General features: G+C 42.6%; 1 protein-coding gene across 1 annotated transcript in view; it reads left to right on the top strand.

Annotated features, from left to right (window-relative positions):
• The window catches only part of LOC126415481 (ionotropic receptor 21a), a 113,975-nt gene that overhangs the window by 22,147 nt on the left and 73,552 nt on the right, over positions 1–18,276 (top strand). The window contains exon 4 of the mRNA XM_050083436.1: positions 6,511–6,651. Within this exon, the coding sequence (XP_049939393.1) occupies positions 6,511–6,651 (141 nt within the window). The remainder of the gene's footprint in view (positions 1–6,510; positions 6,652–18,276) is intronic.

Raw genomic sequence — 18,276 nt, 5'->3', positions numbered from 1 at the left:
AAAAAGTACAAAGAAGGGCAGCTCGTTTTGTATTACCGCGAAATAGGGGAGATAGTGTCACAGACATGATTCATGAGTTGGAGTGGCAATCATTAAAAGAAAGGCGATTTTCGTTGCGACGGGATCTTCTCATGAAATTTTAATCACCAGTTTTCTCCTCCGATTGCGAAAACATTCTGTTGGCACCCACCTACACAGGGAGAAATAATCATCACGATAAAATAAGACAAATCAGGGTTCGCACACAAAAATTAAGTGCTCGTTTTTCCCGCGTGCCGTTCTAGAGAGGAACGGTAGAGAGACAGCATCTAGGCGGTTCATTGAACCCTCTGCCAGGCACTTTATTGTGAATAGCAGAGTAATCACGTAGATGTAGCTGTAGATGTAGAATAGCCCTCCAGAGTGCCAGAAGATCGTCGGTATGACTGTACCGGCTGAGGATGCGACTTTGACCTTTTCCTCCGGGGGAGATTTTGTGTGGCGACACTCGATGGAGTGTCGTTTCGTTTCCTGTTTGAAGCGATGAACCCACGTTTCATCGCCTGTGACGATGTTCGACAAAAAATCGTCGCTATCAGCCCCGTGACTCGTAAGCAATTCGACGCAGATATTCCTTCGTTGTTCTTTACGGTCTTCTGTTCGCCGGCGAGGATCCCAGCGGACACACACCTTTGAGTACCTCAATTGACAGAAGAGTGTGTCAACACTAACAAGAAATGTCCAACTTTGCGGCGAAGGATTTGACTGTGATCCGTCGATCACCTTGAATGAGAGTGTGCGCACGTTCCAACGTAGGAGGAGTCACAGCTGTATGCAGTCGACCCGCAGGCGAATGATCGGACAAGTTTGCGCGATCTTGTTACAATAATGATAGACGCCTCGCCCAACGACTCACCGTGCTTTTGTTCAGTGTCGGGTCTCCGTAGATATTGCGTAAGCCATATAATATCTGCGATGCTGTGGTTTTCCGCCAACAGACACTCAACGACAGCTCTCTGCTTGTAATGTACCTCCGTTACAAACGCCATTTTGAAGGCTACCTACATAACCGCCACCTATCGGAGCTACATGAAACTACGGTGACTCAAACAGGAATATCTCCCGGTATCCCAAATTCCGATTTTTGTCAACCGAAACTGACCAAAGAAAAAAATGTGATGAGTTACTTGAACACCCCTCGTGAAACAACATCAAAGCTAAAATGCCACATTATGTCTTTACCAATACAAATACTGTTACCAAGTACATACTAAGAAACAACTTCTGAGACCGAGTGAGGTGGCGTAGTGGTTAGCACATTGGACTCGCATACGAGAGGACGAGGATTCAAACGCGCTTCCGGCCATCCTGATTTAGGTTTTTCCGTGATTTCCCTAAATCGCTTCAGGCGTATGCCGGGATAGTCCTTTGAAAGGGCACGGCCGACTTACTTCTCCAACCTTCCCTTATGCGATGGGACCGATAACCGCGCCGTTTGGTTCCCTCCTCCGAATCAACTAACCAACCACCTTCTGAAGTAAAAAAAAATACTTAATCAAAATTTGTGCTATTCCGTTCATTCGAATAGCGCATTCCCTCATTAACGTTCATTCGAAAAGTGCGTTCTCTCACTAACGTTCATTCGAAAAGCGCATTCTCTCAGTAGGTAAACATAGAACTCGCTGTCTGCCCTCCAAAGAACCTCTACATTTACCAGTGAATAAAAAGTTAAAATTTTACGGAATGTTCATCGGTTTAGTGTGTTCGGCCAGAACTGTACAATTCACCACGATTCAATTATCTAAGTTCTACGTAGTATGCCACACTGAACTGTGCCCTTACAGCAGGAAGTCATGGTGTCCCAGAACTTCTGGAAACATCATTCGCAATGGATCTCATCACTTTTCGAACTACTCAGATTCCCAAACAAAAGCAAATTAAAATATTTTTAGCAAACTACTACAACACCAGAAAATACTTCTGAAGCTGAATCAAGAGTCATGGAGCGCGGGCAAATTTCTACCGCTTCCAGAATGCGCAACTGTTCCTCCTGTCTGACTGGCTGTAACATACTGTATCCAACTAGCTTCATAGCTCTTGTCTGGCGGCAAGGTACTTTACCTCATAGGCCGATACTCAACCCTTTATGCAAAAAATCGTATATCAAAATTTGTATTTTCCAAACACCAAATAATTTCAAAACAACCCCATCTTTATTTAAGGACGGATGTAATGATTTTGTTCGTAAGATACCTAAAATAGCTATTTTACAATAAGCATTTCATGCCATGTATGTCATTCACTACTGATTCACACGCTCATTCAGCATTAACTGAATCACTCGCTCACTTTTACAGGATGACAATGTAAACAGTAATGTCAGAGAACTGAAAATAATAATTACTGTTTGAAAGGGAAAACATGACATAATTTATAGATTTACGAAAAACATAATTAACTACATTACCTAATCAAAAGTATCCGGATATCCAAATTTAATGCGGAATTGCACCACTGGATCTCACGAGAGGCAACCCAGCGACTATAAATGGAGGCCAGCAATACTGTATCGTCAGTATAAAAAAATTAAAAGCAGAATGGGTCGGTCACGACTTTTCAGTGACTTCGAATATGGATGACACCCTTAAAAAAGTCCGTGAGAGACATTTCAGCCTTTTAAAGAGGTCTAAGTCGACTGTCGCTGGCGTGATTGTGAGGAAGAAATGCAAATCAGTAACCACAGCTTCACCAAGACCACGTAGACCTCTCGTGCTCACGAACAAAGATCGTGAAGCACCGCGAAGAGTGGTTGTAAAAAATCGCATGAAATCAGCGTACGGAATGACTCATGAGTTCCAAAGTACTACCAGCAGTCCAGTTAGCACATTTACTTTGTGTAGGAATACAAAAAGAATGGAATGTAACGGTCAAGCATTTCTGTAGTCAGTGCTAACCGACGGCTGAGGTGGTATAAAGAGCAACTGGAAACGAGTGATTTGCAGTGACGGATCACGCTATATCCCTTGACAATCTGATGTAAAGACATTTTGGCGAATGCCTGCAGAACGTTATCTGTCATCATAAGTAATGGCAACAGAAGTTCGGAGGAGGCTGTGTTATGGTATTGGGGAATTTTTCGTGGTTGCGATCTGGCTTACTTAATGCGTATAAGAAAACGCTAAATGCAGAAGGACTGGAACTCATCTTACAGCATTGTGTGCTGTGTACAGTAGAGGAGGAAAAATGAAATGATCGTACGGCTTTGCCGGCCGGGAGGCCCCATCCGAGTAACTTCAGCCGCCGAGTCTTATTGCAGTCGAGGCCACACTGGGCGACTCGTTTGCCGGTGATGAGGATGAAATGATAAGGAGGACAACACCTAGTCCACGAGAGGAGAAAATCTCCTACCCGGCCGGGAATCGAATCCGGGCTTGCCGCACGGGAGGCAATCACGCAGCCACTCAGCTAAGGAGGCGGACGCAGTAGAGGAACAGTTCAGAGACGATGATTGCTTTATCAGCATGAAAATACACCGTTTCATAAACTAGCCTTCTGAGGCAATGGTTTTTGGAAAATAACATTCCTGACAGGCCTGTTCAAAGCTCCGGCCTGAGTCCATTGGAACACCTCTGGGATGAGATAGAACACCGACTTTGCTCCAGACCGCAGTGTCCAACATCACTATCTTCCCTGGTTTCGGCTCTGGGGGAAAAATGGGCAGCAATTCCTCCACAGAAATTCAGCCACCTCATCGAAAGCATCACCAGCATAGTTCACGCCGTCACGAAGGCGAAGGGTGGACAAAGACGATGTTAATGTCCACTACTTGGTATCCGCATACTTTTGATGAGATCGTGCATTGATGTTCTAAAAGCTTACATAAAATTTCTTGGCGACTGGTGTACAGGGAATTACTTCATTAATTCACAGGTTTGTGTGTGATTTTTACGGGATGCAAAACGTACAAGCGCGTGATTGGACGTACTGCATGCGAGCAAAAGGACGACAGGTGGCAACCTCTCAGACTGGGAGTGCGACTTTGAGAACTGAGAATAGAAAGAAGAAGCATATGGCTACTTAATCTTCAATGTATGCCGCTACGCCGAAGTGCTTGTGTTTTTGTTGCACCCTCTACACTGGAAGCACTGAGAATGCTTGACTGCTGGAAATGTACAAGGGGCGTTTGAAAAGTCTTGGCAAAATCCGAGAGATGGCACCACCGGCGCGTATCGAGGTCATGTTTAGTTAGTAGCATCTTTGGAAAGAACGCACACCAAGTTTCAGCCATATTGGTCTATTTCTTTGTGTTTTGCATTGGTGTGAATCAAGGAAGTCGAGTGATTGTCAAAAAATGTACGAAAAAGAATTTCGTGTGGTGATTAAACATTACTTTATGAAAGGCAAAACGCCTCAGGAGACTAAATAGAAGCTTGATAAACATTATGGTGACTCTGCGCCTTCGATTAGATCAGTTTATAAGTGGCTTCAAAATTTTCGGAGTGGCCAATGGGCACAAGTGATGCTGAACGTTCTGGACGCCCTGTGTAGGTTACGACTCCAGAAATCATTGATAAAATGCATGATATGGTGATGGATGACTGAAGAGTAAAGGTGCGTGAGACTGCTAGTGCTGTGGGCATTTCGAATGAACGGGTACATAATATTTTGCATAAACATTTGGACATGAGAAAGCTATCCGCAAGATGGGTTCTGCGATTGCTCACACTTGCCCAAAAATGGAATCGTGTGAAGTGTTGCAAGGGTGGTTTATAGCTGTTCAGGAAGAATCCGCAGGACTTTAAGCGCCGTTTTGTTACTGTGGATGAAATATGGATACATTACTATATACTCCTGAGACCAAACAACAATGTAATTAATGGGTTACCAAGGGAGAATCTGCACCAAAAAAGGCGAAGACTATTCGTTCGGCCGGATAGTTCATGGCGACTGTCTTTCCGGATTCGCAAGGGATAATCTTCATGGACTATCAGGAAAAGGGTAAAATTATTATAGGTGAATATTATTCATCGTTATTGGACAGTCTGAAAACCGAGCTGCAAGAAAAACGCCGGCGATTGGACCGCAAAAAAGTCCTTTTCCATCACGACCATGCCCCAGCACACACCTCAGCAGTTGTGGTCGCGAAATTAATGGAAATAGGATTCCAACTCGTTTCACATTATCACGGTATAAGTGTATATTTTTATTTTTATAATTGTATATTTTATGATTTTGGTTGGGGTGACTTTAAATATTATGGGCTAGCTTGAGACTTTTAATTAACTTATACCGCGATAACACTCGTACGGACATCGGCTGCCCCGAAATACGTACGATATAACATTTTTTAAACACAGCGCGCGACTCACCGCCTTCTAATAAATAGTTTGCGTGAGCGCTGCTATTTAGAAAAGAACATATGCGTAGTCTTACGCAAACTGTAATTATTAATATGGGTCTCAGGGGATACTGGTTATTTATGTACCAAATTACACAAAGATTAACTGAGATATTGCGGAATGTAATGCTTTTCAATATTTCTTGTTCATTATTTGCAAGGCAAAACTGGAGAGAATCTCGTCTGCCGTTAGGCGGCCAAAATGAAACATACTGAACTATTCAGTGCTGTGAATTTTGGTAACTAAAATTAATTTTGACTTCGAAATTAATGAAAGATCAAAATTGAGATGCCTCTCGCATTTACATTTAATATTATGACTTGAAATTTTAATTAAATAATACAATCAGCGTAATGGCCGACAAAATCCTGCTAGGGGAGATGAACTCCCTGCACTACGAAGTTCTGTAAAAATTTTGTTAATTGGTGACAACTAAGTCAATAATACACACTTTCTAATAACAATTTCTATTATATTTTTCAAAAAAATACAGATAAAACTTACGTTAATTATCAGACAGCACTACAATGGCGGCCTACTGCTAGACGAAACAAAACAGGAGAGATAGTTCAATCAAAGCACTGTCTCTGATCTTCATGGTCTATGTTACACAGAGGTTATACAAAAAAAAACTGTGTTTTTTAATTACATCGATATTTGTGTTTTGATAATAATTTACGTTCTTTACTATTTGTTATACATCGCGCACACGTACACAGTTTTGAAGTATTTTATAATTCACACGTCTCATAAGAAAAACTTCATGTCCATTTCTCCAAGTGTCCATTTATGTGACGTACCGTCACAACATCCCCCCTATTCTCCAGACTTGGCTCCCTCGGACAACTATTTGTTGCCTAATTTGAAGAAATAGCTGGCGGGACAAAGATTTTATTCAAGCAAGGTGGTGATTGTAGCAACTAATGTCTATTTTGCAGACTTGGACAATTCCTATTATTCGGAAGGGATCAACAAATTAGAACAGCGTTGGACCAAGTGTATAAGTCTAAAAGGAGACTGTGTCGAAAAATAAAAAAGGTTTACCCCAAACACGTAAGTAGTTTTTATTTTTGCATGGACTTTTCAAACGCCCCTCGTAAAATGCTAGTGGGCGTGTTGCCCGCTGTTGCAGGCTGGTACTGGGTGTTCAGCATCATCATCACGGCGTGCTACACGGGCTCCATCATCGCCTTCGTGACGCTGCCAGTCTACCCGTCCCTGCTGAACACGTGTCAGCAGGCGGCTGATTGGGGGTTCACCGTCGGCACGCTGGGTAAGACATCGCCCACAAGCTGCGACACGTCGGCATTACGTCACAAGACGGCCTAGGTCTGTCTGTTCCTCGCCTACATCCAATGTCAGTCTAACCTCTTAGGTTTGCTTGTCACATTTGGTTAACGGTGTACTTCCAGGTTTAAGCTGAGTTGTTTCCATTTTTGCATAATATTTCGGCGACCGTTATAGTTGTCATCCTCAGGTGCTGCGGGTCGTTTTGCTGTAATGTGTACTACTGCCCGACTCCAGGTGCACTGTGAACTACTGTTAGTCAAATGCCGCAGTTTGTAGCTGACTGTAAATACATAAACTGCAACCAGTCACTTTTTAGAAATAGCTATTTATTCATTCCATTAACTGGTTTTCGAACCTTTTCAGGCTCATATTCAGATGGTTTTCCAAAAGTTACATAGCTATTTCAAGCATAATGCTGGGTGCTGGCTTGCGGCAGTATGTGCGGTTTTTATTGTTAGTATCCATCTGTCTGCTTCCAGTGTGATAGCCAGTTGGTACCACGTCACTTACTCTTACACATTATGTATCAATATACACCGTGATAACGAAGCCTTGCCGCATCCACCATGTGCTATACAACTGTTACAGTTATATAGCACATGCTGGACACTGCCGAAGTGATCGGTAACATTCTAGCCAGGTATAGCCGCATATTTCCAGGCTGACTGCACCTGTTATCAACAACATATCCGACACGGTTCGTAATTCCAAAAGCCACAAGTGTAGGAAGAAAGACAGAAAATATCCCTCGCCTCCCCCCCCCCCCCCCCCCCCCACACACACACACCAAGGAGAAAAAAGTTATAGAAAAATTGCCTTCCCCAACATAGGCAGAAACGACTGACACAAACAGAATCCCTCTCGTTTATATAGTTACGTAGCCACTGTGTTAGACTTTTGTTCACAGTCGTACTGTTAAGTGCGATACTGATAATGCAGAGTGCACACTTCGATTTTGTATGGTGTGAAATATGACGCTGTCAAAGATGTGGGAGTTTGTTACTGTCATATAACTTAAACTAACGACATGAAACATGTCATTCTCAAAAACGTTGAACCAAGGGGGCCGTCAAGCTTAACGTACTCATTTCAGAGAGGGAAATTTACGGCTCTGAATAAAGCTTGGATCGCTCCTGCATTAGCAAAATATTTTATTAAAAGGTAGTCCTGCGGTCGAATAACTGAGGGCGTACAAGCTATGCGAATTAAAAATAAGTGAACACAAACAAACAAGGAAACATCAGTAATACACATTGAAAGGCTGCAGATTTAATTTTTAAAAACAGATGGTTTATTTAGTAAGGTCCAAACTCGTACTGGAGCATTTTTACACGTAAATAAATTTACTTATCGAAAAATGTCATGGTCCTTGAAGTATCTAGTGTGACACGAAAGACGACAGAATCCCCACGCAGATCAAGCCACGATGTGTAATCAATCTATGAGCTTTTTCACTTACATTCTTAGATGCCCATAACTTATATCGCATACCGATCCGAAGTGTCTCTACATACGTAAATTTAATCACACAACTTTTCCGTTCTCTCCGAAGGCACGGAACTTGAGTCTCTCCTCCATCGATGTCCCGAACTGTTCTCCTTTCTCTTCGTCTCTCCTGCTCCCAAGCGCATTTCTTCCACCACTAACATCCACCAACGCCGTAACACCTCAGCCAATGGGAGCTGGAGAAACTGCCCATCAGTTTACTCCTTTCGTACAACACTTCGACATACATGCAATTGGACCGCCCTTCCTACACAAACGGTTGTGTAACAGAAACACATATTCTAATCGACAGGCTATGTCATGACGTGTCTGGTGACACCAAGTGTTATCATTTTTAATTACATGTCGTATTAACATTTACCTATTTGTGCTCCTAGCGCACCCTCATTCATTGATCATTGCAGCACTGGTCATAGATTAATAAATCTATTAATTAATAACTACATATTGCTTCATTTTACTAGCATAATACTGGAGAACGATTTGGTTCTACACACTCAGACATATAACTTAATATTACAGAATATTTAACAACAACAGTCTAATATTCCTTGTTTGTCTCTATGATGGCTACTGCGCAATGCCATTGCCAGTCACATGGTTTATTGCGTCTCGTAAAATTATTTATCACTCAGTAAGAGTAAATAGTTGTAGTGGAATGAACATTTTTATGATTGCAGTTGGCAGTTTTTTGTACAATGTATTCCACTGTGTTAGCAAACGGCCTTGCTGCAGTGGTAACACCGGTTCCCGTCAGGTCACTGAAGTTAAGCACTTGGATGGGTGACCACCCGGTCTGCCGAGCGCTGTTCAAATGGTTCAAATGGCTCTGAGCACTATGCGACTTAACTTCTGAGGTCATTAGTCCCCTAGAACTTAGAACTACTTAAACCTAAAGACATCACACACATCCATGCCCGAGGCAGGATTCGAACCTGCGACCGTAGCGGTCGCTCGGTTCCAGACCGTAGCGCCCACAACCCCTCGGCCACCGATCGCTGTTGGCAAGCGGGGCGCACTCAGCCCATGTGAGGCAAACTGAGGAACTACTTGTTCGAGAAATAGCGGCTCCGTTTTCGGGAGAGCGGTGTGCTGACCACATGCCCCTTCATATCCGCATCTAGTGACACCTGTGGTCTGAGGATGACACTGCGGCCGGTCGGTACTGTTGGGCCTTCCAAGGCCTGTTCGGAGGGAGTTTAGTATTTATTGCACTATGTTCATTGAGGTGACGGTCTTGTACTTACTGTATCAGTCTTGCTAGCCTCATTTCATGTTATTAAAGATGTGTGTACTATGTCTGGCGTTAGCCGTATACTTTGGAATCTACCTAACTGCAGTTGCTCGCATCTCGTGATCGTGCGGTAGCGTTCTCGCTTCCCACGCCCGGGTTCGATACCCGGCGGGGTCAGGGATTTTCTCCGCCTCGTGATGGCTGGGTGTTGTGTGATGTCCTTAGGTTAGTTAGGTTTAAGTGGTTCTAAGTTCTAGGGGACTGATGACCATGGATGTTAAGTCCTATAGGGCTCAGAGCCATTTGAACCATTTTTTAACTGCAGTTCATCGCGGCTATCCTGCGGTCGCCTACATTCGCTCGCTCAAGCTAATCTTGTCTTTGCCGGCCTGAATGGCCGAGCGGTTCTAGGCGCCACAGTCTGGAACCGCGCGACAGCTACGGTCGCAGGTTCCAATCCTGCCTCGGGCATGGATGTGTGTGATGTCCTTAGGTTAGTTAGGTTTAAGTAGTTCTAAGTTCTAGGGGACTGATGACCTCAGTAGTTAAGTCCCATAGTGCTCAGAGCCATTTTTTTAATCTTGTCTTTGCCCGTAGACCCTCTCCATACCTGCTGAGCAGGAACCATTTCCAATCTTCTAGCTTACTGTTACATACATATTTACTCAGGCTCAAAACCCACTTAACTCTGTGTTATGTTTCACTGCACTCTCGGGATTCTCCAAAGACTCGTTCTGTTAGTCTTCTATTGTAAGCACATTCTCGACCACTCAGCAAACATTGAATACTTGTGTGTTCAGTTCCACCAAGTTCCAAACTGTTAAACTAAAGTTATTAATAAAATATTTAAACTATCCCTCCGAATTACCGATGCTTCCACAGATAAACTCGAATCACATGGACGCATTTACCATACCGCTCTAACGAGTTGACAGATTGTCTCTGCATAAAATTGTGCCTCCTGAGATTGCAACCAGCACCTGATCGAATCTGTAAGTACTTCGTCGGAATCAGTTCCTTGTAAATCAGGCCACTTCACCACGTTCGTGGGTAGGTGGAAATCAGTTGGAGCGAAATCTGGGTTGAACTGCGGATGTTCAAAAATTTTCTATTTCGTCTCACGTAACAACTCGTATGTTTGCTGAGCAGATTGTTGCCAAATACTGTCGAGCAGAAGCACGAAACTCGTAGACAACAAACAACGTCGCTTGTTTTGAATGATTCTTCCCAGTTTTCTTACTGTCTCACATTAGGCTTCAGAACTCATTATCCTTCTATGTTCCACAAAATTCATAACCAAGATTCCTTTAGCGTACCATAAAGCGATTGCCATAACCTTTGTGGCTGTCGCAGTTCGGTGTGCGTTTTTTGGTTTGTGGGACAAGTCGGTTTGAATTTACACAACAGACTGTTGTTTTCTTTCCCCATTAGCATAGGGAAAGCTTCTCGTCATTGGTCAAGATTCCGTTCAGTTCCACACCGTAGCTATTAAGAGAATCCGGAGACGCAGTAATAGGTTAATTTTTATGGTTAGAGAACCGGCATTTGAAGCTGACTGCTGAGCGACTCTTTTGCCGCCAACATACGTCGCGCGTAAGGACTGAGAATTTCTCGTGAATTAGGGCTCATACGGGGGCATGTAATCGTCCTTCTCTCGCTCCATTTGCTAATGAAACAGGGGAGGGAATGACTAGTAGTGGTACATGGTACTCTCCGGACTTGCGGAATATCTATGAAGATGTTGATGTAGAAGGTGTATCTGAGACGTAACAACCACGGAATTTGTAGTATGTCATGATCTCCTGCAAAACACTCCGAGAAATCTGAGGAAAGTTATCAACCAGCTGAGGTATCGTGATACGCTGGTTTCCTCCCATTCTTCCTCCAATTTTCTCTATCGGTTCGGTACCTTCCTGACTACAGACGGACGACGTCTTCGTTCATCCTTTCAGTCTTAAACAAATGTTACCATTGACGCAAAACACATTCTACCACCATCCAACCATATACGAGCTAAGTCCGCGACGAATATTAACCGGTTTTAATTTTTTTTCTTTTTTTTCAGTTATCGATCTTCTTGCTGCGTCAAAGTGGCCCGGCACGAATTTATGTCTTGCTCCAACCTCTTCATCTCAAAGTAGCTCTTGCACCGAATGTCATCAGTTATTTGTTGGATGTATTCAAATTTCTGCCAGCCTTTGCAGTTGTTACCCTCTATAGCTCCCTCTGCTACCATGGAAGTTATTTCCTCATACGTTCTATTATCCTCTCCCTTCTTCAATATTTCACATGTTCTTCTCCTCTCTGATTCTGCGGAGAACCTCCGGATTGCATACCTTAGCAGTCCACCTATCTCTCAACATCCTTCTATAGCTCTACATCTCAAACGCTTCGACCCTCTTCTTTTCCGGTTTTTCTCCAACCCATGATTCACTGTCATACAATGTCGTGCTCCAAACTCATAATCTCTGTTATTTATCCATTACGTTTGCCTGTCCTTGTCTGCTTCTTTGTCCTTGCTTCCCTCATAGTGTGTTGTTTAGCTTCCCAGTTAGCGCAAACCCTTAACTTCGTCTACTTGATCTTAAGTTTATTAGAAATATCATTTCTGCTACTACTCATTGCCTTCGTCTTTCTTCGGTTTATTCTCAGTTCGTATTCTGTACTCATTGGGTTGTTCATTCCATTCAACAAGTGCTGTAATTCTTCTTCACTTTCACTGAGGATACCAAGGCGATCAGCGAACCTTATATTTGACATCCTTTCACGCTCAATTTTGATCCAACTCTTAAACCTTTCTTTTATTTCCGTCATTGCTTCTTCGATGTGAGCTGGAACTCCAGCGCAAATGACTACAGACCCGTCTTCCAGCCTTTTTAATCCGAGTACTTTGTTCTTAATCTCCCAGTCTTATTACTCCGTTTTGGTGCTTTTTCATATTGTATATTAACCATCTTTCCCTGGCCTATAGCTTGCTTCTATTTTTTATCAGAAATTCGAATATTTTGTGGCCACTAAAACCGTATTACTATACGTGTTTCATAGTTGGTGGAATCTGCATTTGCAAACTGTTTGTGTGCTGTAGCCAATCGAGAAGCATAGAAGTTTTAAGTGCACAGACCTACTGCATACACCTATCTCTTTCTCTCTCTTTCCTCTGTCTACATACAGAAAATCCTTCAGATTTCTGTATACAGTTATCTTTTCCCCATGACGTGTAATAAAGATGTAAGGAATCTACACTGGCAAACAAATGTGTTGCTAAATGAAATAAAGAGAGACCCACTGAGGACCTAATCTAGTATCACCAAAATAGCTAACGAGAAAAACTATTATGCTCAAGGCAGAATCCTCAACAGTTAGGGTGGTGCATAAATTAGTATCATTCTTGTTTTGCGTGTTGGTATTCCGAGTGCTATGGGTTTATTTATCGATTGTCATTTTTTATTTGTAGTTAACTGTTGCTATTTGAATTTACATTTTGTCATTTTGCCATTTGGAGGTAGTGAGTGGAGGATGGACGCTAGAAAATGGAATGCCAAGTGGAGAAATCAGAGCATTTTCGCATATTCTTCTGTCTGAGTTCAGTAGAGGGGTGGCAGCCAGAAACATTTGCGTCGTGTATGGGGATAAACCCACTGGACAGAGTACAGCAAGAAAATGGTTGACCCGTTCGAAGGAGGATCGTTTTGACAATAGTGATTCACCACGTTCAGCAAGACCTTCTCGATTTGATGAAGATCGTTTAAACGCATTCATCTGCAATCGTCCAATTCATTGTACTCAAAAAATTGGCAGATGTGATGAACTGTGATCGTTCCACCACCGTGCGACATTTGCATGCAGTGGGGAAGGTTCAAAAGTTGGGTGTATGTGTACCGCACGCTCTAAAGCAAAATCACAAAAATCAGCGGCCATATGTGCATCTCTGCTTGCTCATCATCGATGCTAACATAAGGAAAAAAAGGTATGGCTAAGCCCAAACAAAGCAGCAACTCCTCGTACAAAAACACCTGCGCGCATCCACATGCATCTGACGGAACAGCGACGGTTTGGTGTTCCACAAATTGCTTCCTCGAGATGTAACCATCACTGCTGACATTCATTGTCAACAACTGAGACGTCTTGCAGACGCAATCCGACAACGACAACCGGGAAGACTGCCTGAAGAGATGTTATTCCACGATAAGCCTCGCCCGCCTTTTGCTAGAATAACAACAAACACTGTACGGGAGCTGGGTTCGGAAGTCATTCCACACCCAACTTATTCACCTGATCTGCACCTTCAGATCTACACTTTTTCCCTATAGAACAATCTTCAAGCAACTTCCCTTCCGAATGAAAAAGCGCTCCAAACATATCTTGACGAGTTCTTCGCCTCAAAACCGCATGATTTCTACAGTCGCGGAATCGAAAAGTTACCCTAACGTTGGCGCACTGTTGTAAATAGTGAAGGAGAATACATTATTGATGGCTAAAGTCTCTGTGTGTTTATTAAACTTATGGAAAAACGATACTAATTTACGCATCAACCCAATATATGGCATCTATATTAAAGAAACCAAAGTGAAATTTGGAAAGGGAAGAAAATTCATGTTCATGGAACAGAAATTAAAACTTTACAGTTTGCGTGTGATATTGCAATTACTTCAGAGATGGCAGAGGACTTGGAGGATCAACTGAACGAAAAGCATAGCTTCTTAAAAACAGGTTATAAGTTTAAGTTCAACAGAAGCAAAACAAGGGAAATCGCAAGGGTAATGGAATGCAGTCGAATTAGATTAGACGATACTGAGGGGATTAGATCAATAAATGAGACACTAGAAGCAGTAGAAAAATATTCTTACTTGAGCAGCAAAATAAATTAAAACAGATGAAATAGAAAGGAAGTAAAACGCAAAGTGGCAATAGAAACAAATATCTGTCAGAAAAAGAGATATGTATATGTTAACACCTAATACAAATTGAAGTTTTAGAAAGTCTTTTCTGAAAGAGTTTTGCCTGAGTGTAGATTTGCGCGGAAGTGACTATAAGCAGTACGGACAAGACGAGGATAGTAGCTTTGAAATGTGGTGCTCCATAAGAATGCTGAAAATCATGTGGGTAGATCGGATAATTAGTGAAGAGGTACTGAATCCTAATGAGAAAAAAATAAATTTGTAGCACAGCTTGACTAAGCAATAATCGATTTTTTTTAATGGAGGGAAGTTTGTGTTGAGGAGGAGGTGGTAGATGAAATTGTAGAGAGACGTCAAGAACTGAATGCAGTAAGCAGGTTCAAAGAGGTGTAGGTCGCAACAGCTATGCAGAGATAAACAGAACAGCACAGGACAGACTAAAGTGGAGAGCTGCATCAAACCAGCCATCGTTCTGAAGACCACAACAGCAATAAGTGAAACAGCTACGATATAACAGCACAAAATAACGACTGTACACACTGAAGTGACAGAAGTCATGGGATACCTAATAATATCATGCCGGACCTCCTTTTGTCCGGGATAGAGCAGCAACTCCACGTGGCCTGGACACAACAAGTCCTTTTAAGTCTCCTGCAGAAATAATGAGTCATGCTGCCACTATAGCCACCCATTACGTCCCATAAATGTTCGATGAGACTTATGTCAGGCGATCTGCTTGGACCAATCATTCCCTTGAATTATCCAGAATATTCTTCGAACCAATCATGAACAATTATTATCCGCTCATTGTTATCCATAAAAATCCCATCATTGTTTGGGGGCATGAAGTCCATGAATGGCTGCAAATGGTCTCCAAGTAGCCAAATAGAACCATTTACAGTCAATGGTCGATTCACAAAGGCCAGAGGACCCAGCCCATTTTATGTGAACACAGCCCACACTATTATGGAGCCACCATCAGCTTGCACAGTGTCTTCTTGACATAGGGGTCTGTGGCTTCGTTGTGTCAGCGCCACACTCAAACCCTGCTATCAGCTCTTGCCAACTAAAATGGGACTTATCTGACCAGGAGATGGTTTTCCTGTCGTATGGGGGCCAATCGATATGGTCACGAGCCGAGGAGAGGCGCTGCAGGCGATGTCGTGCTATTAGGATAGGCACTCGCATCGGTCGTCTGCTGCCATGGCCCATTAACCCCACATTTCGCCGCACTGTCCTACTGGATACGTTCGTCGTGCATCCCACATTGATTTCTGAGATCATTTCACGCAGTGTTGCGCGTCTGTTAGCGCTGACAACTCTACGCAAACGCCACTGCTCTATGTCGTTAAGTGAAGACCTCCGGTCACTGCGTTGTCCGTGGTGAGAGGTAACGCCTGAAAATTGGTATTCCCGGCATACTCTATACACTGTGGAGCTCGGAATATCGAATCTCCTAAAGAGCTTAGAAACGTCCCATGCGTCTAGCTCCAACTAATGTTCCGCCTTAAAGTCTGATAATTCCCGTCATGTGGCCATAATCACGCAGAAAACTTTTTCACGTGACTCACTTGAGTTTAAATGACTGCTTCGCTAGTGCGCTGCCCTTTTATAGCTCGTGTACGCCATACTGCCACCATCTGTATATGTGCATATCGCTATCCCAGCCGGCCGGAATGGCCGTGCGGTTCTAGGCGCTACAGTCTGGAACCGCGTGATCGCTACGGTCGCAGGTTCGAATCCTGCCTCGGGCATGGATGTGTGTGATGTCCTTAGGTTCGTTAGGTTTAAGTAGTTCTAAGTTCTAGGGGACTGATGACCACAGCAGTTAAGTCCCATAGTGCTCAGAGCCATTTGAACCAATCGCTATCACATGACTTTTGACACCACCGTATATATAAAAATGTAGAACGATTGAGAAAATCCTGTTCTCTGGCAACAAAAATAACCAACAAAAATGCCATTTTAATGTTCCACGAAGTGGTGAAACAGGAATAAACTTCAAAAAACAATTTTTCAACTTTGATGTCATCTGTAACACTTTGCTTGCTTATGAAACATCGCATTCGATCATGCAAATGGATTTATTGCATTACTTCCATGCTTTTTAGTTTTAATCTTGACTAACATAAATAAACTTAAATAAAATGTGTTTCTAAAGCTCCTGTTTTGACTTGGCGGGAAAAATCGCAACCCAGGACGAGCATACGGCTAGATGAATGTGGGAAACATCCGAAAACCGCAATGAAATAGGCGAGTAGATCCAATTTTTATCAGAGTATGACTGCATCAAGGCAATTCTCGGCTTCTCAGTTTATCACATTATTGTGCAGTCAGGCCAGCTGGACTGCAGAAGTTGTAGCTCTAGGACTCCCTTAGGCGTTATGTTGCACACCATAGAACTTGAGAAAGTCCCCACCACTGGAGAGAACATCTTTACGACCTTGAAATTTCACATTTTTTTCCTCTCTTCTATGGCAGAAAATACTAACGTATTTACCTCTCAAGATTACGTACAGATAATCATTTCGAGATTAAAGCTCTTCTGCCCATATTTGCTTACAAATAGATTTGTTTTTGGAGAGGGTCTGCCTTGAGCAAAACATAATTTTTATCTTTTCTTTCATTTCCTAGACATGCTTCACTGAAGTTCCAACATCATCACTGGGCTTTTATTATGTCTCTACAAACATAAACAATTAATAAATAAAATAAAAAAGTATTAATTAAATAAATAAAACTTACAGCCATTGAGCTTTGCGCGCACACACACAAATGACAGACAAATCTCACAAAAGTCCAAAACTCCCGCCCAGAAAACGTTCAACTGTTCAGCAGTTTTGTTTCTGTTGTTTGTAAACAGTGACAGTGAAAGGTATTTGGTGCAGGTCTTCACAGTGAAGATAATGGGGAAACTAGAAAAAGGGAAACGTATTGTAAATACACACACACACACATACACACACACACACACACACACACACACACACACAAATCTTCCATGCAGAATTCAGTAATGTTAGGCATAATCATAATATTTCCAGTCGTAAGATTTCGAAGTAAATATCTGTTCTACTTTATGTCCTATATGGCTGCAGATAACAAAGTGTGAAAGAAAACGAATGGAATGATATACATAAAAACCCAGGAAAACCGAAGCATGTATTATTGCAAATCTTCACCTGTTTCTTCAAATTTGTAAATACTGCCTTAAAATCTAAAATTATATTTGTACAAGCAGCTAAGAGGATTTTTCCTGTTTTGCAGAAATATAACAAGAGCCTACTCATGATGCTAGGCCTTCAGTGAAACCTGTCTGGGAAATAAAAGAAAAGATAAAAATTGTGTTTTACTCACGGCAGGCTCTCTCCAGAAACAAATCTATTACTTATGGATGTACAGAACACTGAACATGTAAAAAGTGTGCCCATGTTACAATACGAAAGCTGAGATCGACAGCAGCGCTCCAAGTGGCCTGGCAGCCAACTAAGGTCGACTCTACAAGCTTAAGCCCCCCGGTATAGAGGTACACACCTACAGTACATCATGACCGTGTCTTCCAGAGAGCGCTACAGTAACTTTGTCGTGTAAAACTGAATGTATATTCTACAAACCATCACGGGTTCTCTTTGTTCATGGAAAACAGTAAACTAGTGTTTCAGTTGTCCAGCAAAGGGATCGGCGTGTTTATAGAAACTGGTCAGATGATGGGGACTTAAACTGCTGCAATGTTTATCTTGTTCTGGGAGTTGTCACCACAGTCCACTCGCCTGGCAATCTGCAGTTCAAAAAAATGGTTCAAATGACTCTGAGCACTAAGGGACTTAAATTCTGAGGTCATCAGTCCCCTAGAACTACGTAAACCTAACTAATCTAAGGACATCACACACATCCATGCCCTAGGCAGGATTCGAACCTGCGACCGCAGCGGTCGCGCGGTTCCAGGCTGTAGCGTCTAGAACCGCTCGGC

The sequence above is a fragment of the Schistocerca serialis genome, chromosome 1, assembly GCF_023864345.2.
Source record: "Schistocerca serialis cubense isolate TAMUIC-IGC-003099 chromosome 1, iqSchSeri2.2, whole genome shotgun sequence".
Classification (NCBI taxonomy): domain Eukaryota; kingdom Metazoa; phylum Arthropoda; class Insecta; order Orthoptera; family Acrididae; genus Schistocerca; species Schistocerca serialis.
This window is presented reverse-complemented; position numbering and strand designations above follow the sequence as displayed.